This window comes from Rhizopus delemar, genomic scaffold, assembly GCF_000149305.1.
Source record: "Rhizopus delemar RA 99-880 supercont3.5 genomic scaffold, whole genome shotgun sequence".
Lineage (NCBI taxonomy): Eukaryota > Fungi > Mucoromycota > Mucoromycetes > Mucorales > Rhizopodaceae > Rhizopus > Rhizopus delemar.
Window position 1 is genome coordinate 1,072,889 of NW_027137831.1, and position 26,616 is coordinate 1,099,504.

Below are 26,616 nucleotides of genomic sequence, written 5' to 3' on the forward strand. Positions count from 1 at the left end.
GATCCACAGCCTAGATCAAGTACACTCTTTCTCACTCTCAAGAGCTTCGTGGGTCTTGCCAGATCTATTTTTTTGCAAAAAAAGTAAAGTGAGAAAAGAAAGACGGATCCTGCTGCCCCTTCCACTAGGTCCATCCATCCAACGTGTGGCTATTAAAGTAAAACAGGATGGACAAAGTAACACTCAGCTGTAGGATATCGCTTGCTGACTCCTACTCGTCTTTGCTGTTCCTCTTCATCTTTTGGCAGCCAGCAGCTGGATCCTTTTTCACTGTGAACTCTCTATTGATCGTGATGTGGATCCTATCTAGGGTTGTATTGGCTTCTGCTCTTGTTTGCATTGAGGGTCATCCTTTTACTCTTTCTATTTTGTTTGTATGCTTGGTGTCAGCCATGTGGAGTTTCTCAATTTTTTTTTTTTAAACAAACGATGACCCTGTTTTTCTTTTAAAAGGTATCAACACAAAATACCATCATTTCCCGAGACTCCATTTAGATTGTACGAGTGCAAGTTGTCCCCTTTTATTTGAAGTGCATGGCTCGTGTTTCTACACTGTGTGTGATACAATGATGGCTTTATTTTTCTTTCTGAAATCCAACCTACCCATGATAATGGAAGGATTCATCTCTACACAAGGCATGGCATAGATGAAAAATTTATGAATTGTGCAACATGGAAGGTTCATAAATTTTTTTTACAAATTAATTTTGGATAAACGGATACCACAGAAAATGCATCTACACAGCATTCTCTTTTTTAAAATGACTTATGCCTAGGTTCTATCAAATCACACTGCTCCAACAAAGTGGGGGGAAAGAAAAGCAGCGGGAATGTTCGGAAGGAAAGGAAGAGGGAGACGAAGAAAACAAGATGGAAATCAAACCAAAGGATGAACCATCAGGATCGTATGATTTGACTCATAAAACACCCACGTCTCCCCAATGAAATGAGGTGTCAAACGAAAAAGGTGTAGTACAAATCATTTTTCATGCCGCATCGTGATGGATAGCATCTGTTTCTATTTCATGTACCATCACAGCGTACGGTGATGTAAAAAGCCCTTTTAAAAAGAGAGATTCAAGCGGAGACTGGGTGTGACTTGTTTGTCAGAAGCAAGAGGAACCTCAGAAATGTTTCTCCAAGTTCTCCTTTTTCTTTTTTTTTTTAAACACTGTTTCTTTCCCTCCCTTTTTTTTTTTTTAATGAAATGCTGAAATCATGTGCGAAAATAACCCACTATGTGAAAACGTTGGGGAAATTCATTGGGCCTGGATTTATGATTGCTGTTGGATAGTACATGGGGACGTGATAGAGTGTATTGTGTATTAACATGAAAAAAAAAGTTTAGACCCAGGCAATTGGGCGACCGACATGGAAGGCGGATCCTCTTTTGGTTACCGACTGTTGTTCATCATCCTGGTCTCCAACCTCATCGCTGTCTTTCTACAGAATCTGACGATTCGATTGGGCACCATCACCGGCTTGGATCTCGCCTCGGCCTCCAAAAAATTCTTTCCACGCTGGCTGAATTTGTTCTTGTACGTCTTGGCCGAGATTGCGATCATTGCGACCGACCTGGCCGAAGTGATTGGATCCGCGATCGCCTTGAATTTGCTGTTTCCAAAGTTACCCCTCCCGGCGGGTGTCGCGATCACGGCGGTGGATGTCTTTATCATCTTGCTGTTTTACAATGAAGAAGTGGAAGATGATGAGAGCTCGACTTCGGGCAGGATGGTTCGCGTCTTTGAAGCGTTTGTCATGCTGCTCGTGGCCGCTGTAGGCATCTGCTTCATGATCGAATTGGCTTATTCAGACATTGTGGCCGTGGATGTCCTCAAGGGCTATCTCCCGACCAAGGAGATCTTTACTGACCCCGAGGTGTTGTATGTCGCGATTGGTATCATTGGTGCTACAGGTAACGTAGGACATATCCGAAAGCAGGTGTGCTGACGTTTTCTGAAAGTGATGCCTCACAACCTGTACTTGCACAGCTTCATTGTCCAAAGTCGATGCAGAGAATGGAAATCGCAGAGACCGAGGGTGACCCAGCAGGGGGACCGTTGGCAGGTCCGACGCAGTCCGTTCGATGTCCAACCGGACGCCTTGGCATGTCAAGAGGCTGAGAAGGCAGAGGCCCATACGTCCATTGACGTCGATCGACGTGCGATGGATTTCGAAAGCATCCGAGCGTATCTCGAACGGTCCTTGAAGGACAATTTACATTATGGCTTTGTGGACTTGCTCGTGGCCCTCAGTTTTGCATTTTTCGTCAACTGTGCGATCCTGATCGTCGCCTCCTCCAATTTTTTCTATGCACCCGACCATCAGCAGCAGGCCATTCAGGATCTGTTCAGTGCCCATGCGCTCTTGCGACAATATCTGGGTCCACCGGCAGCGACGGTCTTTGCCCTCGCTTTGTTATGCGCAGGACAGTCGAGTACGCTGACGGCTACGTTGGCAGGACAAGGTAAAAGAAAAAGGAAAGAGATGCTTTGTGTTCTCATCTCGCTTTGGCTAGTGATCATGAGTGGTTTCTTGGGCATGACCACCCGGCCCTGGATACGTCGGATCGTGACAAGACTGATAGCGATCATACCAGCTATGGTAGCGGCATGCATTGCTGGACGCTCAGGCTTAAGTAATATGTTGGTGGCGAGTCAAGTCGCCCTGAGTATTCAATTACCCTTTGCTGTCGTGCCTCTGGTCTATTTGACATCCAAAAAATCGACCATGAAGCTCGAGGTGGTGGTGGAAAGGAAAGAGGGCCGAGAGGTCCCTTTGGCGACGGAACAGGCCACGATGTCCCTGATTGATCGTCTGGTGGCCCGTCTGAGGTTTTCGAGATCCACAGCCGACTGGACCCGTTTCCCACAATTCAACAAGCTCAATAAGCAAACGGTCAAAAACTATTTTATTCGACCGAATGAAGACGTCACCCCTGGCCAGACATCGCCCGCTTCCGTTGAAGAGAAAGAATCCAGTTTGATGATAGATACGCTGCCTGAACCACTTGTTTATGCCAATGGTAAAATAGTCATGGTCGTATCTATACTCATAGCTTTACTATTGATTGGTTTAAATGGCTATTTAGTTGTATCCTTATTTTTACAAATATAATATCCCCTTTTATTCTTTACCTTTTCAATATGTTGTCTCATGTCTGAATCGGATGCTGAAACTAAAAAAAAAAAACGTGCTCACACAAACTTGTCCCCCCCTCTTTTCTTTTTTTTATTTTTTTCTTTATAGACCCAATGTCAGTAGCAGAATATAAAAAAAAGTTGTACGAAATACAAAGAACAGGAGAAAATAAGACTTGCTTTGACTGTGGAGCACCTAATCCACAGTGGGCAAGTGTTTCCTATGGCATTTTTATTTGTTTAGACTGTTCAGGTATTCATCGTTCTTTTGGTGTTCATATTAGGTATTGTAAAACAATCGCCACAGAGACATCCTAAACAATAGCTTCTAGTTTTGTTCGTTCAATCACCATGGACAAATGGTTTGATGACCAATTAAAAAAGATGGAGGTAAATAGAACAAGAGACCCTTTCCAATAAACCAAACTCACCTCATCTTCAGTTGGGAGGCAACCAGAAAGCCAAGGAATTTTTCAGTTCTCAACCTGATTATTCACCCACCATGCCTGTCAAAGAAAAATATCACAGCCATTTTGCTGAATTATACAGAGACAAGGTGTGTATCCCAAAGAGTTGTCCCAAGCTGATGTTCATTCGTCTTCATAGTTGAATGCGGAGGCTGAAGGCCGTTCTTGGACACCCACGCTGGCTGCCAAGAAACCCCCTCGTCCTGCGAGCACCACGACCGCAGGCACCCGCACTTTAAATCAACCACAGCGTCTGTCGAACGAACAACGTTCGAGTTCCTCCATTTCTTTATCAGGCAACTACACCGACACGAAATCACGCAATGAAGAGTATTTTGCAAAACTGGGCAATCTCAATGATACCAGACCAGAGTAAGTGGTGTTCATCGAACGACATCGAGGACTGATGTTGTTTCCATAGGGATTTACCACCCAGCCAAGGAGGAAAATTCACAGGGTTTGGCAATCCTCAGTGTAAGAGACAAGATTGGATTGCATCCTTTTTTCTGATGTTTTTTTTCATAGTTGATTACCAACCCAAATCGTCCAACACAGATCTTCATGAAATCATCCAGGATCCACGTGCTGCTATTGAAAAAGGCTGGTCACTTTTATCCTATGTGGGTAAGGCAGCGGTTGATTTCGGTCGGACGGTGAATGAGACTTATGTGAAGCCGGCTGCTGCTCAGTTGGCAGATCCTCAATTCAGAGATCATGTACGTGAAAATGTCAACCATTATGTCCAATCCATCACGCAACCCAGGGTAAATGCAGACAGGATGCCTGAGCTTGTCACTCATCTTTTTTTCTAGTCCAACACCTCCTTTGCCAGCTCGAGCTTTACGTATTCAAGCCAACCGACATCCACAGACGACATGAACGATGAAGATTTCTTTAGCAAAAACTTGGGATCCTCCTACAGCAGTGATCATCTCTCGCCCACGACGGCCTCCACACCTCCAGCCAGTCGACCTCCTGCTGTCTCCGCCGCCTCTTCGGTGCGTGCAAGAGCAAATTCGGCCAACAGAAAAAAGAAGAGTGGGGCTGAGGATGAATGGGGTGAATGGTAAACAGTCTGGAGAGGACAATAGACATGAGTGATTAAAAAAAGGGATGTGTGAAATAAAATGGGAGTTTCTATTTCATCCAATCGGAATCTTCTCCGGTGATGCGTTGTTAAACATGAGTATCAACCGCCGTCGTAAAGACCACTTGGCTTTTGTCTTTTGTGTCTCCTCTCGTTCGAATTGCTTTGTTTCCAATCAGGATGTGTTGCACGTCTAGCATGACATTGACTTTTCATGAATCAGTCCACGTCTCATCGCTGGCTGTCTTCTCCCGTGGTTTATCTCCACTGTCAGCAGAGCATTCGCCTTTCAAAAAAAAAAAAAAAAAAAAGAATACAGCTCCTTCCGTAGTCGTTTGCTTTCATATCAAATAAAAAGTGAACAAGAGCTTTTATTTACAAATAAGATTCAATTCATCATCCCTTTTTTCTCCACATGCATATACAAATAGGATGACGCCCAACTAATTCAATGTCAGGGCCTCACGTCTTTCCTTTCCAAGAAAAGGATTTTGGACTCTCTTTTTGCTCTTTTGACAAGTAGACGCTATGGGTTGTCAAAGGGGACGAAAAAAAAAAAAAGGCTTGTGGGTAGGTGCTTTTGTGAAGAAGAGATTTCATTTGGCTGTGTTCATTGAGTCCATGACCTTGTTTGCAACTTTGCTTGGTATCCTCCGTCAGGACAGGCGTACAAAGAACCATCCATCGGAAACACTCTTTGATCTACATCCCATGAGCTCAAATCATCTAAAGCATACTTCAAACGGATTGTATCGTACAAGAGTACCATGCTCCTATAGAAAGCTGGATCGATACATGATTTAAAGCCCATTTTCTTTATTGCCATTTTTTAAAGAGAACAAAAGTAGTGATCTTTAAAGTTGTTGATTGGGTAAAATAGCATCCTCTTTTGATCCGACGAGCCATTGGATGTTTATCATGTGAGTTAACTACACTCTAGCCTTCGAAGCGATGGATCAAAGTAGACAAAGAAATCTCTTTTGAGAACGATCCTGTTGCTTTGAAAGAAGACACACAATGACAGAGTGACGTCAAAAGGACGATGGGCAATCATGGGGTCTATCAGCAAAGCCAATGATCGACTCTAGTATCGGACGATGAAGACAAGAATAAAAGCAGCAAGTAGCGATGCTATTGCCCAAAGCTCGGTTTCTATCCCTGACAACACGAGGATAAATAACCATAGGAACATTGTTTGGGACTTTCATGATCATGGGTTGTTGTGATGTTCTTTCGCCATAGCGTTGGGTCTGTGAATCGATGTGGGAGAGAGTGAAGACAAAAGGTATCATTGGAGATAGTTCTTTAGAATGAGAGAGCTGAAATCAGTACCGTGGGGTCAATTGATATGGATCCTTGTTGGTTCAGGCACCTCAACGATGCCCCCACTCCATGCAACACTGTAGTGTCATGCGACTCGGGCTCCACCTGAATCAAGACAAACTATCCATTGTGCGATCCAATCATGGACGAAGCGAGAACAACCTCACCAGAGCGAGTGATGAGGGATTGAACTAAAGGTTCAATAAGCTTCGTTGAGCTGCTATTTTTGTAAATCGATGATCTATGGCTTCACACTAAGGAGAGGACGGGCTGGTCATGTCTCTATCTACAACACATGGGGTGGAGGAGTCATCATGAACAAAACAGAGTAGGAGTTCATTTGTCTGACAGATGACATACGCTTGCAAACAGATCTTATTCATCAAAAATCTAAACTGCTCTCAAATTCCTTTGTCATCCGTAGACACCGTATAGCCTATGTCTTCTTGAGAAAAGGATGCAATCAAATCTCTTTTATTTAATCCATCCCTCTCCTTGGACGCCTCTTCAATATCGATACCCTCTCCCTTTTCTGTTGTTGACTTTAGGACCCTACGTCTTACCTCAGCCTCTATCCGTTCCACTACCAGCTTCATGCTCTTTTTTCTATGTGAATCTAAAGAATACAGTTTAGATAACCAAGGCTCTTGTTCTTCATAGGCCTCTAAAGAATTGAATTTGTTTGGTGTGTGTGTTGATAGGGTGGTTGTCTGTGTGTAAATGAGAAAGGTAGCACGGCTTTATTTAACATGTTTTCTTTTAAATGATACAAAAACTATTTATCATGATGAAAAAGCAGGTATACTAAAATGAGCAAAGTAAATTCTACATAGGCTTTTTGTAAAAGAAATAACAGGCTCACTGGCTCTCACACATGAAAATCCATTACTGCTTTCTCGAAAAAAAGAAAAAAGGGCGTTTGGTTGTTACACGACTACAGAAAAGTTGTTTCCCCTTTTTCCCGGGTAGTGCAAAGAAGATTTTGTGTTCATCTATTTGCAAGGATTTTTTTTTTTTATATATTTGAACTAGTTTTCTTCTTTTTATCTATAAAACGTTCAGTCGATATGAATGAAAAAGATAAAAAATCCAGTGTAAACAAGGATGCCAAATCAACCTTTTCCGAAAAGAATATCATTCGACACCCAAATAGAGATTTTCACAAAGAGGAAACTTCGACGTATTGGCTACCTAAAGACCAAGAAGAGCAATATAGATTAACAGGGGTAACCTACATACTAATCTAAACTGAATGATTCATTCTCATGTCCTTTCAGCAACACTTTGCTGTCAAAGAACTTTACCAAGGGTACTCTACTTTTTTTTTGTTTGTGCACTCTTTGAGTTGAGCGACTAAAAACGACGATTGATTTCTAGAAACATATTAAAAGATGTATGTGAAAAGTTAGATTTCAAGCAAGGGATCTCTGTTTTGGACGTTGGCTGTGGATCGGGTGCATGGATTTTGGTAAGGCACAAAACATCGATGGACAATCCATGTGAGCTGATGGGTTCATCCTAGGACATGGTATCCGAATATCCAAACTGTACTTACGAAGGATGCGATATTGAAGATGTGACCAACAAGCGATTATCACTAAAGCAGACAAACTTTCGGATTGGCAATGTTCTTCAAGGACTTCCTTATCCTGACAACAGCTTTGATTTTGTGCACATGAGACTACTCATCTTGGCTTTCAAGGTGGAAGAATGGCCAGTGGCGATTGATGAGATCTTGCGTGTAACGAAACCAGGTGGAATGATTCAACTTCTTGAGTTTGATCTTAAGGCATGTCGTCCATTTTCAAATCACGCGTAAACAAGGAACGAACTGATCCTTATTTGCTTTTAGATGACGGGCAACGAAGCAGTGCAAAGGATTCTGAAGGAGAGTGAGTTGGAACGAATGAAGAAGACAGACCACATGAATAATTTGTCTTGTTAGTTCATGCTGCATGTCAATCGAGAGGCCAAGATCCTCGTATTGCTTTAAAGTTAAAACAGATGGTGTCCGAAAACAAGCAGGCAAGGTCAGTAAAAACAGATTATAGATCGGTGGATATGGGTAAGCTTCGTGCACATGGATTTTGTTGAATCATCATGATTTGCTCATTTTGATTTCTTAGCCTCTAATACCATGGCAGCCAAGAGGTTCATTTGGGACTGGATTGAAACAGTAAAGAGTATGTTGCCTGTCGTAGGATCAAGAATGGGTCTCGAAAGTCAAAAGGACCAAGCTGCGTATTTTAGAGAACTCCAATATGGATTGACTCACTCTGATGCTTATACTTATATGAATGCTGTAGTGGCAGTAAAGGCATAAGTGCTTACAACGATGTCTTGGATCTTAGCCGTTGAATGCTTGTGATGTATATTAAAATTGAATTAAAAACAAAATGCTATAATCGAATCATTTTTTTTCTCTAAAATAAATCCGAAAGGCCGTCCAAGGTCTATCACTGGACCCTGCTTCTCTTCTTCTGCAAGTTTCTTTAAAATGAAATGCTGTTTAACCCTCTTGTTCTCTTTATACATTGATTAAAATCTATATGTTTTTGAGCAAAAAAAAAAAAAGCTGCAGGGCTTAATTCACGGTTGGCAGGAGCATCTGTGCTTGCATCCCAAAATGGGCCATTTAGAAACACCTTTGGACAATGCAACAATCGTACTCTTTTCGCTTTCAAAGAAATTAAGCAGGAAGATAGTGTCAAGTTGAATAGAGGCTGTCATCGTCTTCTTGTGTGCAATAAAACAAAAGATCCTGATACCTTCAAAAACGGCATCCCATTCTTTTTCAACTTTAGCAAAATGGGAATGCCCTATTGTCCAAAGGAAACGTGGTTTGGACGATCGTAAGCAAAGTCTCTCAGGACGATCACCCAGCCCTTGGCACCATCCTTCTGTGGCAAAAGGCATGTATGGATGCATTAGCTGATGGTCAGGCTCAAGACAAGTGTACGAGGCATTTTGGACTGTGCACTTGCCATTGTGTGCCACTGCATCCCTGGTCGTATCCACCCTCGCAAACAGGGCTTCAATATCAACATCGCACAAGTGCGTCAAACCAAAAAGTGATCAAAGGCATTGGTGGTCGTCATAAAATGACGCGCCTTGTTGGGTATCAATAGCACATCGTAGCAAGGATCTCTTTGTCAACCAAGGATTCGTGTCCGCTGGGTTCTGCAGAGGCGCACCTCTTAAAATCATCACTCAACTGCATCAAGGCAAAATGGGGTGGCAATCCATCATTTGTTACACAACTTGCGATCACCTCTCCAAACGTAATATGTCTAGATTGAAATCACAATCATCAGTACCCCATTTTTGGTCTTCGTTTCGGCAGCTGACGTATGGGTTGTTGTACTTCAATTAGTCCGGATGGCCTTCACTCCAATGTGGTATTGTTTTCAGAATAAAAAAAAATTGACCATCCTTATACTAACTGAGGCTTGAGCTAGAGGGGTTGTAGTAATCTCTTTCAAAAGTGTTGTTGTTTAAACTTCAATTTATAAGCGTTTTTATGTCTAGAATGAAAAAATCTCTTTGAAGAGTTATTGTTCTGGACGATGATCTAAAGAATAAGTCTTGATCTTTTCTTAGTACCAATATCAGCACTTTACATTTCTTGTTTTATCTAATTTGCCATAGTTGATGGTCTGGTTGAACCTTGTTTTTGATCATCTGAATTTAGATGTGTAAGAAACAAAGTTTAATTTTCTTGCAATCTATTTTCTTCCCTGGGTTTCATCGTCTCTTTATATTCATTCTACAGTTTTACAACGTCTTGTTTTACTCCCTTGTCGATTTATTTGATTTGTTGACATTGTACACAAATGATAACCATGGCTCCAACAAAGCCAAAAAGAAAAAAAGTGAACAGCTGGAGAAATCAATGGAGACGCTTTGACATGTATGTATAGGAAAGAAAAGCAAAGATAATCAATAACCCATGGTGGTTAGGTCAGCTTTAGAGATTGCATCCATATCACGGATATAGTTTTGGCTTTATTACAAATACCTCAAAGAATGGAGCTTCTTCTTTTTTTGAACAAGTTGGATAGTTATGGTATTACATTCTATATGTTTGTAAGGAATAGAAGCATCAGTTGCACATTTAAAAAATCCTTTTAGCCATATTAAAGTTTTGATCAATCCAAACTGATCACTGCTTTCTTGGTTGTTCTACAAATAAAGCCAATACTTTTAGGTTGTTTAATCGACTGTTCTCTGCAGCATATTTCTTTATGGTAAACAGAAAAGGCAAATTGTATAAAGTAAATCACTGGCTTTTATTTGTAAAAAAGTGCAGCTTGAAAACCATAACATGAGAGTGATTAAAACAGCGAATTAAGATCTGAAAAAGTGCAACTTATTTCTAAAGGATCGCAAATGGGTGCCCTGAAGACTGCAGTAGCAAAAGAAGATGAGTGCCTGAGCTTTTTTCTTTGTTAGCTATAAATCATTGTTTATAGAGTAAATGATGTCCTTTATCATAGTAACACTTTAGCACGTTGTGTTCATTTTGATAAAGAGAAAAGATAAGGTACAATGGTTTATACACCAAGTAGATACCAAAAAATACACTGATACTTTTTATACATACCTTTTTGATCGATTATTGAGCTTTCAGGAAACAAGAGCGATTGAACTTTTTATGGATGTCTATTACTCTGTTATCGGATAGTTCTTTGCATCATTGGTGACTTTGTTCAAATAAATATTTTATACGTATTTGATCTTGTCTGTCTTGGTTGCTAATATCTATTTAGAGAATATTAAGCGTTTTGGAGATGTCATCAAAAAAAAAAAAAAAAAAATCCCCATTGTTGTATATCATAGAGCTATGAAGTTTTTATTATTTATACACAAAGACTCTTTTGGGTTTCTATTAGAGAAAGAACCATCTGCACGGTATTTAGCCTTGGCGTTGCTTATGCTTTTTATTCTTTGAACATGTAACGAAAAGCTTTCCTCTTCTTCTAACTGTTGTACAACCATCACATAATTTCTTGACTGAAGATCGAACCTTCATGGTACGAACAATGTTGTACATGAATGAAGATTGTTGCCATGTTGTTAAAGTAGGTTGTTGTTGTCTTGTGAATTGCTGAAAAGCAGATTTTGTGAATTGAGATAATAATGACATGCTGTGACCCAGAAGAAAAAAAAATATTTCAAAATAGGGGTAAGGCAAGCTTAAATGCTTTTTAACAGTCACAGGACAGTTGGGAAAACCAGATATTTGCTGATCAGAACACTGCATAAAATACAAATACTTTCACAGTTAATACTGCATAGGTTCAGAAAGATACAGTTCATTCAGTTTCAATTATTCTTATAATTGGATCATATCAAATATATATTTTTAGTATACTGATGCATGAAGGTACATATTATCAATCTTATACGTTGAAGATTAAAAGAGCGCCAAACTGAAAAAAAAAAAAATACTCGCTTGCTATGTATCAACTGCTTTATAATTTCAACCATGTCACTTTACCCCTCACTTAATGTAGTCAGCGCAAAATCATATCCGAAAAAACTTACAGCCAAAGATAAGCTTGAGGAAATTATCCGTTTAGAAGAAGAATTGTTTCAAAGAAAGCAAAAAGTGCTGAATGCTAAAGTTTCTACAACTGTAAAAGGAAAGCCTGTCATCTCTAACGAGTTACTTGAAGAATCAAACAACACAAATTTAGACAATGCAGACAATTTTAGCATTGATGATGCTCCTACAGAAGTGGGTAACACGGGCAGTCAATCAAATGATTTTCTTTCAGCGCATGAAGAAACAGAATATAGATCTAACGTAATTGAACATTTATATCCTCCAGAAGAAGATTCAGCAAATTACCAACCAACTTTCAGCGACTCAGATGGAGACAGCTCAATGGAAATGGACTAAACTTGAAACATATTCTTTTCGTATTTTCAATGAATCCCGCCAATAATTTGGATAAGGTGCTGCCGGTGCCAATTTGTGGTTCAAGTGAACTTAATTGGTTAGTGTATAGAGTAGCAGCTTTATTTCTGTACGTTATTTTTAATTCAAGTATTCGAATAAATTTCAATGAATTAGGCTTAAAATTCACTATAATGAATCTAGCAAAATTCAAGTTCTTTTTTGAAGATGGTCAAGACGACATTTTTTAGGGAGGAAAACAAGATCTAAGCATATATATTTGAATATGTACAGGGGCGCTCGGTCTATTGACTTTATTGTTGAAATAGACGGAGAAGGCCTTGAAAAAGGGCTTATTCCTACGTGAAAAAGTTAAAAAAGAAGTAACCGGGCCAAAGTATGTTAAATGCTCAAATGACCAGAGAACTATTTTTTATTACAATAAATTCAAGCGCCCTCACTTATATTAAAAAGTGTACAGTCAAGAGGCCCAGAGAGGCTCTTGGATGGGATAATGAAAAACAAAGTAAACGGAAAGAAACGCCAACTTAATGGTAAGCATAAGGACCACCTAATATTTTTTTTTGATAAAATTCCTTTTACAAGCGCACAAGACACAGTTGATAGCTTGACCAAGCTGTTCGAGAGCTTTACACTTGAGTTAACTGCAGTTAGAGAATTTGTTTTAAGTTAAATGGACATTGTTTAGCTATCGCCTTGGTGTTCAAAGTGATACATACATACAAACCGCCAATCACTTCGCACCAGTTGATGTTGAGCTTTTTCAAAATCAAAAGACGAAGAAGGGTGAAGTCCCTAAGTACTTCAAAAGAAACGTTTGATATCAAAGCCTTCACCAATTATGTGGCCGCCTAGGACTTCACTCTTTCATAACTCTTTACCAGTTGCAGAAGACAGCTGTCTTACTAATACGACTATGTGATGGCCTTGCTCAGATACGAGATATCTTTAATTTAGATATAATATTTCTCATGAATAAAAAATCAGGGACCATACTCATTGTCAAACAACCAAAGAAACCAACGGAAAAGCCACCAAACTTGAGATCATTAGGAACAAATACTGCTGCCCAGCATACGCGTTTTGAATGTATTATAGCATAGTAAAGAATTAAGATCACACCTTTCGAAAGGCCACGAACTGTTCGTTAGAACTTGGCTAATAATGATGATACCAAGTAGTAATCAATTCAACTAAGCGTCACTGCTTTATGGCTCAAAAAAACCTATGGATGAATTAGGCTCCAGCATTAGCACCTTCTCGATGGACCCACTCAAATCAGCATCCAGCAAAAATATTGCTAAAATGAGGGTATCTATCACTCAGGTCAGGCTACACGTCAATTGAAGTTTGGACTCAAACGCCTTTAAACAGTACCATTACCGTCCTCCTGATCAGCATCATTATGGAAGAAATTTAGTCCAGAATTGGAAAGAGGCCAACAATAATTGTCATAGGAATGACCAATAACTGACATTGACAGAATTGCAAAGTATAAAAATCCCTTTAAAATAAGATTTCATTATTCGTGGAGGTGCATGAAATTATAAGCCACAGATAACAAAGTGAGAGAAAATGTGCCACAGGTAGAAACTGCTTTTGTAATTAATATAATGAGTAAAGGACAAGATAGTAGTGAATCATTAGATGAAGAAGTATATGAAGTAGAAAGCTTACGTGGACATCGCGTATCCACCAGAGACAATGTAATATTTACTACATGTGTATACAGCCTGATAATACTTATTCTTTTATTACTGAAGAATTCATTAGAATATTTAATAAAATGGAAACATTATGGCGAAGAATATAATACATGGGAAAGAGAGCGAAACATGTAAATTCAACAATGTCCTTTTTACAACTTTTTTGAACTCACACATTGTATATATCTTTAGATATGCGAAAGGGCTAATCTTGGAATACTGGCGAAAACAACAAGCGAATTCGCCTAAAGATACTTCAGATGAGCAAAGTAAAGTAGAGTCGATTATAAATGCAAAATTGTCAGCAAAACCACCAGAGAAGAGAACATGGAATGATATTGATTGTGTTGTAAATGTCTATCATTGTGGAAATAGTATATTGTTTGCTGAAGTGAAATGGAAATCTGATGAAGAATACGACCGTGTAAATAATACTTTCATACCAACAAGAATCTTAAGGAAGACATGTCCGCTTAAAGTAAGTCATCTTTATCTCAAAAAATTCATCCTCTTTAACTTTTTACTAGTTGATAGAATTTTACCAAAGCAAAATTGAATATAAGCCATAGACATACCTTCCTTGTATATTCTGCCCTCATTTTTAAGTCACAAAGACGCGCTTAAAAACAATGACATTAAATTGTACTGGCGCGTTCTCCTTTTTTTTTATTTTTTATTTTTTTTTAAAAATAACAATGAGTCTCTGGGTCGATAAATACAAACCAAAAACACTTGATCAACTTACATATCACAATGACATGTCTAACCATTTGAAGAAAGTTGTAAATATTACTAAAAAACGGCAACCTCTATAATATTAATGAGACGTTTTTCTTAAGGCCAATTCAGATAATTTCCCTCATTTGTTATTCTATGGTCCACCAGGGGCAGGAAAAAAGACTCGAATTGCTGCTGTTTTAAGAGAAATATATGGTCCTTCAACGGAAAAGGTAGAATCCTTGAGAAAAAAAAAGGGAGATAGAGAATTAGGCAACACTAACATGGAACAATAGTTAAAAGTAGAGCAACGGCAATTCGTGACCTCGTCGAATCGCAAAATGATCTTTACAGTTGTTTCAAGTAATTATCACTTGGAATTAAATCCTAGGTAGCGTGATTAACTTATTACATCCAAATAAGTTTAATCAATGTTATACTATAGTGACTTGGGAATATATGATCGTGTTATTGTCCAAGATGTTATCAAGAGTATTGCCCAAACTCAGCAGTTTGATGTCAATGCCAGACACCAATTTAAAGGTAAGGAACTAACTAAAACATACAGAATTCAATTTTTGCTTGTGGATGCTTACGGTCTGTTTATTTGTAGTTATTATTATTGACCATGCAGATGAATTAACAAGAAATGCGCAGGCAGCACTTCGTCGAACAATGGAAAAATACACATCATCTATACGCCTTATACTTTGCTGTAACAGTTTGAGTAAAATCATTGCACCTGTTCGATCTCGATGTCTGTTAATGCGCGTTGCAAGGCCTGAAGTAGATGAAGTTGTGGGTGCACTTTTACACGTGGCAACAAAAGAAAATTTCAGTCTTCCTAGGCAGTTGGCTATTAGTATTGCTGAACATGCTGAAAGAAACATGCGATCTTCATTACTATCACTAGAAAGCACTGCTGTTAGACAGTAAGCAAGCCCATAAATTAAGATAACTAAACTAATTATTTGTTATAGCCCTGATCTTTCTAAAGTGACACAAATAGACGAATTAGATTGGGAAATTGCTATATCCAAAATTACAGATATGATGATAAAAGAGCCAACGCCAGCAAGTTTAATAACCATTCGACAACATATATATGACTTAGTTATTAAATATATTGAGCCTACTATAATTTTAAAAAAGTTGGCTTTTGTTTTGATGAATAAAGTAGACAACTCCCTGAAGCTAAATATTATTGAGAGAGCAGCGTATTATGTAAGTATATGTTCTTGATGTTATTCAAGCGCTAATACAAGAATCTTAGGAGCATCGTATGCGCTTAGGGAAGAAAGAAACAATATATTTAGAAATGTTTATTGCTAGTGTTATGCATGTTTGTAAAAGGTAAATAACTATTAAAAAAAAGGATGAAGCCAGGCTAATACAATTCAATAGATTCTTAAATGAAATGTAAAGTATAATAATAATAATAAAAAGTGTTTATCTATCGCTTTCTTCGTGCTTATATTCAGCAAAACTTAATTCTTCATCTACTGCTGCCGTTATTTTGGAATATTGTGTTCTGTTCAGTGACAAATAGTATTGAGTGACTAGATAAGCAAAGTAAACCTAAGAGACTGTTTAGATACAATTGCTATTGCAAACCCTTATTTTCGTATGGTATACATACTTGAACTATTCTTATTGAGCATAAAATAGCAATACTAACTATACTTTCGGCTTTAAATATATCGTCATGCTCTTGCTTTTTCTTTTGATCATTAGCTGATTCAGGTAAACTGTGATCTGTATAGATAAACCACTGGATAGCAAAATAGATTGTCATCAGTGTACTAATAAAGAAATCAATCCAGTAAAATATTGCATAAAGCCGTAATAATGTACGATTGTCCTATATACTTTTAATAAATTCTGTGCTGCCAAGAATTTCTTTTTTTTTGTTACCTTGCTTATACCGTATAATCCAAAAGAGAATATAATTAAAGCTATCATTGAATAAGTGTGGGTTAGAACGACAACACAGTCGCTGTATTCCATTGAAGCTAATCCATAAAACCCAGATAATTTATTTAACTAGAAAAAAAACATTTTAGTGTGTTTACCAATTATTCCCCTTTGTATAAAATATTTACAAGCCCAAAAGCAGTAATGAGGTAAACACCTATTAAGCCATTGAATAAAAATGCTAATAAAATTATTTAAATTGTTTATACCAGTTTTTAATGGTATGAATATACAGCAATTCCTTGACATTTTAAGATTAGTTGAAAGAGAAACAAAAGAAAAAAAAAACGAAAGTTTCAACAATGGACTTATAAGCGGACAATTAAATTGTGTTTCACAATAAAGTATTTAGCCGCAAAGTAACAGTAATTTAGCCACATGTATGTGGCTAAAATGTCTTGCAGCAGTACTGTCTATCTAGTAATTTAAGTATTTTCACAATCAAACAACTAAAGCAAATATTGCTTCGTATTTTTTAATAGTACTATAAAAAAAGAAAACTTGAAAACTATTAGTAAAACAAGTCCAAAAAAGTAGTTTAGTAAACTATTGAGTTTTTATAAAAGCAGCATCGCTGATTATCATTAATGGCAGATATAGTTTGAGTAACCATGATCAAGAGGTTTTGAACTGTCATCAAATGCAAAAATCTTGTTACTCAACCAAATACCAACGAAAATACATACAGCATCCGATCTACAACAAGTAATTTTCTCTCAAAATACAAATACTACCGTTCCTCTACTTCAAGTAACATAATCATTTCAGGTTTTTGACTAGACATCATATTTTATTTTACGCTTGTTTGATACTATAGTTTTTGTATAGAAATATAACTTAAATAGAGATAACACTATGCATTAGATCAGCAACATCTGATTTCACCCAAAAGTCTCAAAGCATTCTCTTTATTGCTTAACCCTATAATTAACCATATTGCTGACATGATGCTGTTTATATTCTCAATAAAATATTAAATGAGTTTTTTTTTTTAAAATGTAATTAACTGGTAGATGTACACAGAAGAATTCATGTATCAGCCTCTAACCTGTAGTACAATAAAGAGGTATCCTTTGGGAATTACAAATTGCGCGATAATGATTCAATATTTTAGATTAAACAGAATTTTAAATTATTTTAAGCATTGATTCTACTAACTGCACCATTTCTCCTGGCTTAACAACGTGAAAAACTATTTGCATAGCAACTGTTCATGTATATTTATGAAATGAAAAAAACAAAAACTTTATATATGCAAAATCAAACATATTGTCCTCATAAGAAGGATCCTCTACTAAATTTCCGCGTCTGAAAATAAATTGTTTCCGTCTTGAAAAATTGATGGTTATATCTGCAGTCTTAAGATCATGATATGTACAAATTGAAAAGCATCAATCATACCATGTATTAAACATAAAGAGACATATACAGGATTCAATATTTATCAAATAAATGTACTGTGATCAGCATTTTATCATAGCTCATATGCCCTGATGTTACCTATATAGAGACAAATCAGTTACATCAGAAGAAAGGCTAGGCTTTTAATGTTAGCCTCTCTCTCTTCCTACTTTACGATCCTTACCGTACTTTGACTTAATAATAATGAATAAAGCCCAATCTCTGTCACAAACAAGAAAAACAGACAGCAAGATTCCTCGATAGATGTTTATCTGGCCATCCAGATTTACTTCAATGGTATATAAAATACCATAATCATTCTGCTTATTGCTTTTGAGGAAATGAGGAGGAAAAGGAAGAAAGAAAAAGATAAAAAAAAAAGGTTGCTTCATTTAGTATGAATACTTTAGGGATATATATAAAGACATTCCTCTAATTTGATCTTATTTGATAAAGAGTGTCACTGATAAACCCCCTCCCAAATTTTTTTCAAGTAGAGGAAACGTATATCATAAGCAAAAATACATATAAAAAATCTTCTTTGTTATTTATTTTCCTAGTCTTAGACAAGCGTTCTTTTAACGGATTTATTAAGTGATATAGAAAGAATATGTTTGGAAAAGTTTCTATACATACCAAAGTTTTTATTGAGCTGTCAATCAATTCCTTTTTGGTGATTATTATTTACTAATAATAAATGCTTAACATTGTTTATTATTGCTATTGCTTGATTCAAGATGAAATATATGCGTCTTTCTCTTAATAAGCTTTGGCATCAGCTTGAATATTTTTATTTTATAAGACGATTGTTTATTTGAAAGTAATGCAACATCTCCCAATTTCTTTTTTAAATAATATAGTTCATAATCTATGTAACTTGTCCTCTCAACCGGTTCACTTGATCTCATATTGTTTACTTCCTCTTTTCAATATGTAGCTGAAATATAAATTTCTTATTCATATATTTGACTTTAGTAGATCATATAAAAATTAGAAAAAAGTAGTGTTGAATATGCAAAAAAAAAAAAGATATAACATAAAAAGGAAGCATCATGCCATGTCTCATGAGGCTTTTTTAATGGCATTAAAATCTGAGAAACGCTTATTTTTTTAATGCATCTAATGTAGAGAAAAACGGTTTGGGAATGCTTCCAGCTAGTAAAATGATATATAAAAAAGCTCTAGTTTAAATAAAAAGATAAAAAATTAGTTGTTTAAATCAATAATGACTATAGGATGAACCATCTTTTTTTTTCTTATTAAAAACAATTGTGGAATACATGTTTAACTTGACTAAATATAAGCCAAAATTCATAAAAAAAGCTTACCACTCTATTGTGGTATATTTAAAGAAGCCTTGTGAACTGGCATTAAAATACTAGAGCGACATTTTAATTTCATATGATTGTTTATTAAACTCAAGGGACCTTGAAGACAATATGCTACAGCTTTAATGATATAGATATGCATCCATTGAAACATGAAATTCATTTTTTTATAGTGTTTGAAAATAAAACGGATACTACATGTAAAAACACGTTTCTCTTTATGAGATTATTCTGCATAAATTCTGATAGCGGAGATGAATTATAAATCACAAATTCAGTGCTAAGTTACACTTTTTTTACTCAGTACTATAATTTAGCTTATTTTAATAGTGTTTTATTGATCATTTTAATGATAAATTTTATAATGAAACCGTGTTTCAGACTCACAATATCTGTCTTGTGACTTTCTTTAAGGGAAGGAAAATGATTTAGGATTCTTGTGTTTTATAAAGGATAGAGCGGTTACTGACATATGGAGTTTGGTACAGCTCGGTGTTTAAACAATTTTATTATTGAATTTCATTTAGACAACTTGCATATTTGCTGCTTGTATTCTATATTTATATAAAACTGTTTTTATAATATACATGTTTGCTTTGTGCGCATATTAGCTTAAGCATTTGTATCTGAATAAGCTATCATGACTATTTTCAAACAAAATAGCGACCTTTCATCCTAAAACTCATTTGCCTCTTTTTATTGAAGTTTGTGCAATAATATTTGCCACGCTTCTTATCAGATATATTTGAAAAAACAGCAAATTTATTAGTAAGCATCCTTCTCTTAATATAATATGAACATAAAGAATTGAACATGTTTGAAAATTTAATTTTTTTTGACGTTTTTTAAAAGAAATACTAAGCCCATGTGTGAATTGATCATGAGCATAAATTTTTTGTAAGCAAATCATCTCATTTTGGAGAATAAATCAGTAAAACTGGAACAATATCACTTAATTTTATCTAATTTTGCTTGTGCATAGTGTGTTTCTCAAAAATTGAAGTTCCATGGTTTTTCTGTTTATTTACATACCCAACATTAAGGTGCTAAGGCCTTTGAACACTCTTTTTTTTGTATATAATCTTTAAATAAACTAACAATATATAACATTATGTCTTTCGTTTAGAGACAAATATTGCCTGAAACAATTATCTAAAGATAAACATTATTCAAGTCTATTTGGTTGCATGTTTGGTATTAATGGTGTCAAGCACATTTTACAAGCTACCATTCTTTCTAGTTAAGTTAAAAGCAAACCCATTTTTACGGGTAAGACTTTTAAAACGAATGAGAGAAAAGGATGGCTATAAATTATCAACGTCTCTACTTACAAGTGCAATAAATACTATATTATTGAAATTGAAGTATGTCATAATAAAAATCTACGGCTCGCTTTTCTTTTCTTGACTTGTACCATAATATACAGTTGGTGATCCTGTAATTTTTTTTAAATAGCTTGCTCAAGTCCTTTACTATAGTAATAGCATTAGAAATTTGAAATTTCGTTTCAAAAGCAAAAAGCCAATTGCATCTGTCCTGTTGATTTCAACCTGTTTAAACTCCGTGTGTGACTTCAATAGACATGTGCAACAAAAAGTACATCATTTTTTGCTCCTTTTCTTTTCTTCCCTACACAGGAATCTTTCTTTTCAAAATAAACATTTTTTCCTTTTTTTCGAACAATATGAGTGCATCTACGAATGCAACATCATGTAAAAGTATAGCCCGGTGCTATGCAGATGTCAATTCAAAATTGCCACCCAGCTATTGGGATTATGATAATCTCCAGGTGGAATGGGGGTAAAAGGAAAAAGAAGAATAAAAAACACTTTATATGTAACTTTTATATATAGGAGCCAAGAAAATTATGAAATTATTCGTAAAGTAGGTCGTGGTAAATACTCTGAAGTGTTTGAAGGCATCAATATTGCCAACAATGAAAAATGTGTTATAAAAGCATTGAAACCTGTCAAAAAGAAAAAGATTAAGCGTGAAATCAAAATCCTTCAAAACTTGGCTGGTGGTGTTAATATTGTTGGCCTTTTGGATATTGTTAGGGATCCTATAGTACGTTTATTGTGTTTTAAGTAAGTTTTATTATTCTAACTATTATTTGCTATTAGTCTAAGACACCTGCTATTATTTCTGAATATGTCAATAATACTGATTTCAAAATTCTTTATCCAAAACTTACACCATATGATATTCGTTATTACATGTATGAGTTATTAAAGGTAAAAAAAAAAAATAAAGTGGATATTTGTAATGTTAAAGGGAAAAAAAGGCATTGGATTATTGTCATTCAAAAGGCATTATGCATCGAGATGTGAAGCCTCACAATGTGATGATTGATCATGAAAAGAAGCAGGTAAAATAGCCTAGATGCCTTCGTAAACGAAAATTAACGTATATGTATAGTTGCGTTTGATTGATTGGGGACTGGCTGAATTCTATCACGCAGGCACTGCATACAATGTGCGTGTTGCTTCAAGATACTTTAAAGGACCTGAATTGTTGGTTGATTTTCAAGAATATGACTATAGCTTAGACATGTGGAGCTATGGTTGTATGTTTGCTAGCATGGTAAGTTATTTACAATGGAGCCAAAATAAAGATATTCATTTATTTCTATAGATTTTCCGTAAAGAACCCTTCTTCCACGGTCATGATAATTATGACCAACTGGTAAAGATTGCTCGTGTGCTTGGTACAGATGAACTGTTTAAATATACAGAAAAATATCAAATTAAGCTTGATTCTGAATATGATAATATCTTGGGAAAATACAGTCGTAAACCTTGGACTAAATTTATCACAAGCGATAACCAACCATTTGCTACTGAAGATGCCCTTGACTTTTTAGATAAATTATTGAGATATGATCATCAAGAACGTCTTACTGCTAAGGAAGCCATGGTACATCATTATTTTGGTAAGTTCTTAACAACAAGGTTATAACGATAATAACTCGCTATATTAGATGCTGTTAGACAAAATCAATCTTAAATATACATATACACATAATAAAACCACACTTGTAAAACATCTCTTTTATAAACAAATGTTTTAATAAGAGAGGGTATTAAAAAAAAAGGAAAGGGGGGGGGGAATAATTTAAGGTTCTCTAATAGGATTCTTGTTTTTGTTCTTTATCATGCTAGGTGATCTACGATGAGGATCTACCAAAGTAAGTTCAAATAGTATTTCAAATCCTATAAGACGATCATCCATCACACCATAAATTCTATCAGTTGAATCTGGATGAAGACAGCGAATATTATTTCCTGGTATCACTTGAAGTAAATCCCCCTAATCAATAAATGTGAGCTATCACACTAACAATCTATCAATGAACTTACTGTATCAATATGTCTAACTTCAATAAAGTTTGTATTGAATGCAACCACATAAGGAAATCTGAATGAAAATGCAGTAGGACTACCCTCCCAAGAGATACACCAATCTTTTCGAACTCGTTTACCCTTTTTATCAATATAAAATGCTAGTTCTATTCATTGTGTTAATGCACGCAATATAGAGTCTGCATAGATGATTACCATTATAACATAAAAGTATATTTCCATTTTTGTGTCGGAACATTGAGACTGGTTTCATATATTCATGATGAGCAAGAAGTGCATTATTATTATCATCATTTGGATCCAATACACCTATGACAATCACTGTTAGTGTCTACATACATGATATAAAAAGTAAACAATTTACTTTGTACTTCGGCAGAACTCAGGTTGACCATCTGAAATCCTCTAGGGCTTCCAACACAAATAACGTTTTTGAAAAACTGTATAGAAGACGCTTCACCTGGGATATAGAGATCCTTATACACTTTAAGCACCTCGTTATTTCCACGAATTAAACGGCCCAAATGCTTGTGCTTGTTCTTTTTCTTTGCCTCTGTGTTTTCATAAGGTTCCAAGGCACGAATTGTGGATGACATGGCATTGTTGCGAACAAAACAGACTAGCGTTTTTTCTTCAGACACAGCTTCACCATTACCATCCGACATGGATCTTTCTAGGATTCTTCCGACCTTAAAGAATGAGACATGACTACTGATCTTTCGACCACGTTTAATGCCTGATTCTATCGAGAGCAAAGTGTCTAGAGAGTAAGCATAAAGGATCTTGTCTGCGAGGATTAGGATCAAGTTGGATTGTTCAAGAACATCAATTTGGGAGACCTTGTCCATTGTCAAGATACGAACGGGTTCGTCTCCATTGCCTTCTCTTTTAAGATAGACGCCTTGATCACCACCCAAAACAAACGACCTTCCTTTGTCTATAAAGAGATGTGAATATAAAAAATGATGGCAAAAAAGGAACTCTTACCAAAGACAGCAATACAGTTAACCTTATTATCAAACGAACTAAAGAATCTTTCGCTCGTAGAATGGATATGAAACACTTTATGTTTCTCAACCAGTGCTTTTCTTTGACCTTCAATTTTATCTGCCCATTGTTTTCTCGCTGCTAATGTGGGTGCATAGAGTGTCATGGGTCCTGAACTTTGTTTGCCAAGATGAACAAAGGCAATGGGATACCCATTCTTATTTTGTTGTAAGGACGCATTGGATGCTTGATGGGTGTTATTTTGGACAGAGTCATTTTGGGTTGTGTTGGCGGATGATACGTTACTAGGTCTTCCTAATGGTATAATGGTACTTGCTCGTTTGGTTTGGTCAGGGAAAGAAATAGATAACAAGGCCAAAGGTATAGGCTAGAACCAATGGTGACATGAGCTGAAACGAATAAGAAAATAGCATGAATGATTTACCTTGCGATAGAGTTTATATTTTTCTTCATTTTGTTTTGGTTTGATAATCAGCAGGCAGTGATCCAGCAAATAAACAAGAACATCGGAGGATTCTGAACCTGAACTCTTTTTCCATGTACCTTTCATAATAATTTGACGACTATCAGACAATAAATCCAAGTCCTAATGTATGGTTGTAAGTAAAAGATGAGAGATAAATAATCCTCTCTTACCAAATTAGAGATATGCTTATTCACTAAACGTTCATCCAAAAGCCTCAGATTGAATTTGTTTTCCTCTATACCTGTTTCAATATTCACATCCGTCAAGAATCGCGTTATAATGTCCATCGCCTTTGGAATTTCTTCTTGATCCGGATGACCTTTAGGCGTATGTTTTAATATTTCACGTAATAACAAATTATATCTTCCCAAACGCGTGGTAGGCTTCGTGAGGTATCCGTTCAATTCTAATTTACGGGATTGCGGTAAACGCTCAGTCTTGTTGACAAACTCTGCAAAGGAAGGGTTTGTGGATTTTTCAGTTTCAAATGTATATTTGCCAACGATTTGATGTGCACCATACTTAACAAAGGGATAGAATTTGCCAACATGTGATAAGAGGATGTCACCTATTTTATCAACTACCTGATTAGATGATTGCCGGGCGAGTAAGTCTTGAGAGAGTTGATAGTTGACTTTATAAACTTCTTGTACGTTCCAAAAGATCTTGTCCACCAGGGCTTTTCTGTCCCCTGTGACCTCTGAATTTTCATCCAATAAAGGGTCCATCCAATACTATGATGCAGAATGAATACAATTGTGAATTGCTACGGCATGAAGCTATACAAACCTCTTTCATGTATTTCAAATCATCCACAAAGTCCTTTTCTGTATAGACAAGTTCAAATATATTTTCTTGGCGCTTCTTTTCATCTTTTGATAACGTATCCAATAATGATTTTGGTACAGTATTAATCCACAATCTATCCTCCTGCTGCTATAATAGAGTTTTAGCACATCATCACTGGGTCATAACAAATGCTTACTTGAGTAATCATATAAGATTGACTTGCTTCACGAGAATGACCTCTACTTTTTTTGACTTGCTCTTGTCTACGAGGACATCTTACGGAATAACATAACTTATCTCTTGTACAGGTAGGTGAATAACAATCCGTCAAAAGTGTAAATACACCCGTTGGTAAATCTTCTGTTTCTGCGGGGTCCACATTAAATTCAGAGACTGAGTCACTCTTCAAATCATACAATGACCTTTGTTCAGATGGAAGAAAGACACTGACGGGTCTGAGGTGCTCCTTAAATTGATATAATTCTTGACTTGAATCTCGTAGCCGGTGTTCATAATTCACATCGTGAAAGAATTTTTGTGAGTCCAAGGCTCGACCTAATAACAAAGCCAGGTTACGATCACTTGATTTAATTAGTCCAGACAATACATCCTAGTGCTGTGTTAATAAAGAATAATGAATTTTTTATTTATGTACTACTTACCACAGCTTCTTTTCCATCAAATGCATCTTTGTATTTGATGCTGTCTTTTGTTTTTGTCGACAAAATAATGGATTCTTTAAATGCGTCTGCCACGTTAGATAATAAAGCAGGATAAATAGAAGGTAAGCGAGTGATGGATAATGGTTCTTCAACAAGAGAACCTGATATAATCATAGTATTAGTAGAAGTAGAAGATGCAGAGGATGAAGTAGATAAGGTAGAGCGAGGAATATGCTTGTCGCTGTTCATACGAGGAAAAGGACGACTTAAAGTTATTTTTGATGGAACAGAGACTGGCATATTATAAACGCTTTCAGCCACTCTTTTTCTACCAGGCATTGCCAATGTGTCCACTCGAGAGTGCTCTATCATGATGCAAGTAAGCAACCTATAGATTACGTAGTGTGCGTTAACTTACTGGATGAAAATGCAGACAAAGCAGACAATTTTGCTCTTACAGGTGCAGTCGATTTAGACAGCTTAGATAATAAGCTCATTCCACCTGTCGTTTTCACACTCGAGTTGTCTGCTCTTGCAAAATTATCACGTACAGGCACAAAGGGTTCCAACTTCTTCTTTTCCTCACCTCCTCCTCGGGAACGAAAGAGAGTACCAGATCGAGAGACCTTTCTGGCGGTTTTGACAGCAAATGAATTTAGATTGGACGTCATGGATCTCCCTTGAAGTCGATCGTCTACCGTTCGTATGCTGTGGATGGATCTAGCATCTTCATTGTATTCTGTACGTAGTGAGATCACCGAATCCGTCATACTGTAGATACTCGGTGCACCTTCTGGTTTGGCACAGACCTCACTGTCTGCCGGACGATAATCAAGAATATCACCCCCAATAGATTCCGTGTCTTCTTCATCCAATTCACTGTCATTTTGTAAGTAGCGTGTGGATTGATAATATCTATCTCGAATAGCAGCTGAAGGTGTCAATTGAGGATGAAGTGTATCTGAAGAATCAAAATAAGCAAGGTGATCCATTGTGTAGCTTTGTTTGGTTTCTTGTTCTTGGGATCCATCGTTTTTAGATGGTAGTTGATATCGACTATAAATATTGGTTGAAGAAGGAGAACTTCTTAAGGTTGGTCCTTGTTCAGTTGACATGTCACTAAAGATGATGTTACAGTAATGAAGGGAAAGGGTTTAGAGAAAGTGAGAGGAAAGGGGGAGGAGTGAGTGTGAGTGAATGAATGTGTTTTAAAAAAAGAAAAAAGAGGAGAGGAAAAAAAGAGGTTTAATACATTGAATAAAA

General features: G+C 36.5%; 11 protein-coding genes across 11 annotated transcripts; 7 read left to right on the plus strand and 4 right to left on the minus strand.

Moving 5' to 3' along the window:
• Window positions 1-1,731: 1,731 nt before the first annotated feature.
• On the plus strand, window positions 1,732-1,950 carry RO3G_07151 (uncharacterized protein; the record flags this gene model as incomplete). Its single annotated transcript, XM_067661741.1, has 1 exon — window positions 1,732-1,950. One exon carries the CDS (start codon window positions 1,732-1,734, stop codon window positions 1,948-1,950), a length of 219 nt encoding a protein of 72 aa, XP_067517842.1.
• A 389-nt stretch (window positions 1,951-2,339) lies between these two features.
• Window positions 2,340-2,543, minus strand: RO3G_07152 (uncharacterized protein; the record flags this gene model as incomplete). The annotated part of the gene is made up of 1 exon (XM_067661742.1): window positions 2,340-2,543. One exon carries the CDS (start codon window positions 2,541-2,543, stop codon window positions 2,340-2,342), a length of 204 nt encoding a protein of 67 aa, XP_067517843.1.
• A 948-nt stretch (window positions 2,544-3,491) lies between these two features.
• On the plus strand, window positions 3,492-4,677 carry RO3G_07153 (uncharacterized protein; the record flags this gene model as incomplete). Its single annotated transcript, XM_067661743.1, has 6 exons — window positions 3,492-3,530; window positions 3,583-3,696; window positions 3,747-3,979; window positions 4,029-4,081; window positions 4,133-4,371; window positions 4,420-4,677. 6 exons carry the CDS (start codon window positions 3,492-3,494, stop codon window positions 4,675-4,677), a joined length of 936 nt encoding a protein of 311 aa, XP_067517844.1.
• Window positions 4,678-5,304: 627 nt separating this feature from the next.
• Window positions 5,305-5,520, minus strand: RO3G_07154 (uncharacterized protein; the record flags this gene model as incomplete). The annotated part of the gene is made up of 1 exon (XM_067661744.1): window positions 5,305-5,520. The coding sequence occupies one exon, from the start codon at window positions 5,518-5,520 to the stop codon at window positions 5,305-5,307; it is 216 nt and encodes a 71-aa protein (XP_067517845.1).
• A 637-nt stretch (window positions 5,521-6,157) lies between these two features.
• On the minus strand, window positions 6,158-6,893 carry RO3G_07155 (uncharacterized protein; the record flags this gene model as incomplete). The annotated part of the gene is made up of 3 exons (XM_067661745.1): window positions 6,158-6,208; window positions 6,581-6,755; window positions 6,880-6,893. 3 exons carry the CDS (start codon window positions 6,891-6,893, stop codon window positions 6,158-6,160), a joined length of 240 nt encoding a protein of 79 aa, XP_067517846.1.
• Window positions 6,894-7,542: 649 nt separating this feature from the next.
• On the plus strand, window positions 7,543-8,340 carry RO3G_07156 (uncharacterized protein; the record flags this gene model as incomplete). The annotated part of the gene is made up of 3 exons (XM_067661746.1): window positions 7,543-7,771; window positions 7,963-8,082; window positions 8,144-8,340. 3 exons carry the CDS (start codon window positions 7,543-7,545, stop codon window positions 8,338-8,340), a joined length of 546 nt encoding a protein of 181 aa, XP_067517847.1.
• A 485-nt stretch (window positions 8,341-8,825) lies between these two features.
• On the plus strand, window positions 8,826-9,390 carry RO3G_07157 (uncharacterized protein; the record flags this gene model as incomplete). The annotated part of the gene is made up of 2 exons (XM_067661747.1): window positions 8,826-8,869; window positions 9,156-9,390. 2 exons carry the CDS (start codon window positions 8,826-8,828, stop codon window positions 9,388-9,390), a joined length of 279 nt encoding a protein of 92 aa, XP_067517848.1.
• A 2,115-nt stretch (window positions 9,391-11,505) lies between these two features.
• Window positions 11,506-11,922, plus strand: RO3G_07158 (uncharacterized protein; the record flags this gene model as incomplete). The annotated part of the gene is made up of 1 exon (XM_067661748.1): window positions 11,506-11,922. The coding sequence occupies one exon, from the start codon at window positions 11,506-11,508 to the stop codon at window positions 11,920-11,922; it is 417 nt and encodes a 138-aa protein (XP_067517849.1).
• A 2,782-nt stretch (window positions 11,923-14,704) lies between these two features.
• Window positions 14,705-15,090, plus strand: RO3G_07159 (uncharacterized protein; the record flags this gene model as incomplete). Its single annotated transcript, XM_067661749.1, has 3 exons — window positions 14,705-14,754; window positions 14,809-14,906; window positions 15,086-15,090. The coding sequence occupies 3 exons, from the start codon at window positions 14,705-14,707 to the stop codon at window positions 15,088-15,090; spliced, it is 153 nt and encodes a 50-aa protein (XP_067517850.1).
• Window positions 15,091-20,353: 5,263 nt separating this feature from the next.
• On the plus strand, window positions 20,354-22,072 carry RO3G_07160 (casein kinase II subunit alpha; the record flags this gene model as incomplete). The annotated part of the gene is made up of 8 exons (XM_067661750.1): window positions 20,354-20,399; window positions 20,791-20,866; window positions 20,920-21,133; window positions 21,190-21,300; window positions 21,351-21,434; window positions 21,485-21,649; window positions 21,701-21,998; window positions 22,047-22,072. The coding sequence occupies 8 exons, from the start codon at window positions 20,354-20,356 to the stop codon at window positions 22,070-22,072; spliced, it is 1,020 nt and encodes a 339-aa protein (XP_067517851.1).
• A 329-nt stretch (window positions 22,073-22,401) lies between these two features.
• On the minus strand, window positions 22,402-26,468 carry RO3G_07161 (uncharacterized protein; the record flags this gene model as incomplete). Its single annotated transcript, XM_067661751.1, has 10 exons — window positions 22,402-22,574; window positions 22,624-22,737; window positions 22,793-23,365; window positions 23,416-23,803; window positions 23,861-24,022; window positions 24,073-24,636; window positions 24,692-24,838; window positions 24,888-25,301; window positions 25,354-25,718; window positions 25,772-26,468. The coding sequence occupies 10 exons, from the start codon at window positions 26,466-26,468 to the stop codon at window positions 22,402-22,404; spliced, it is 3,597 nt and encodes a 1,198-aa protein (XP_067517852.1).
• Window positions 26,469-26,616: the final 148 nt, after the last annotated feature.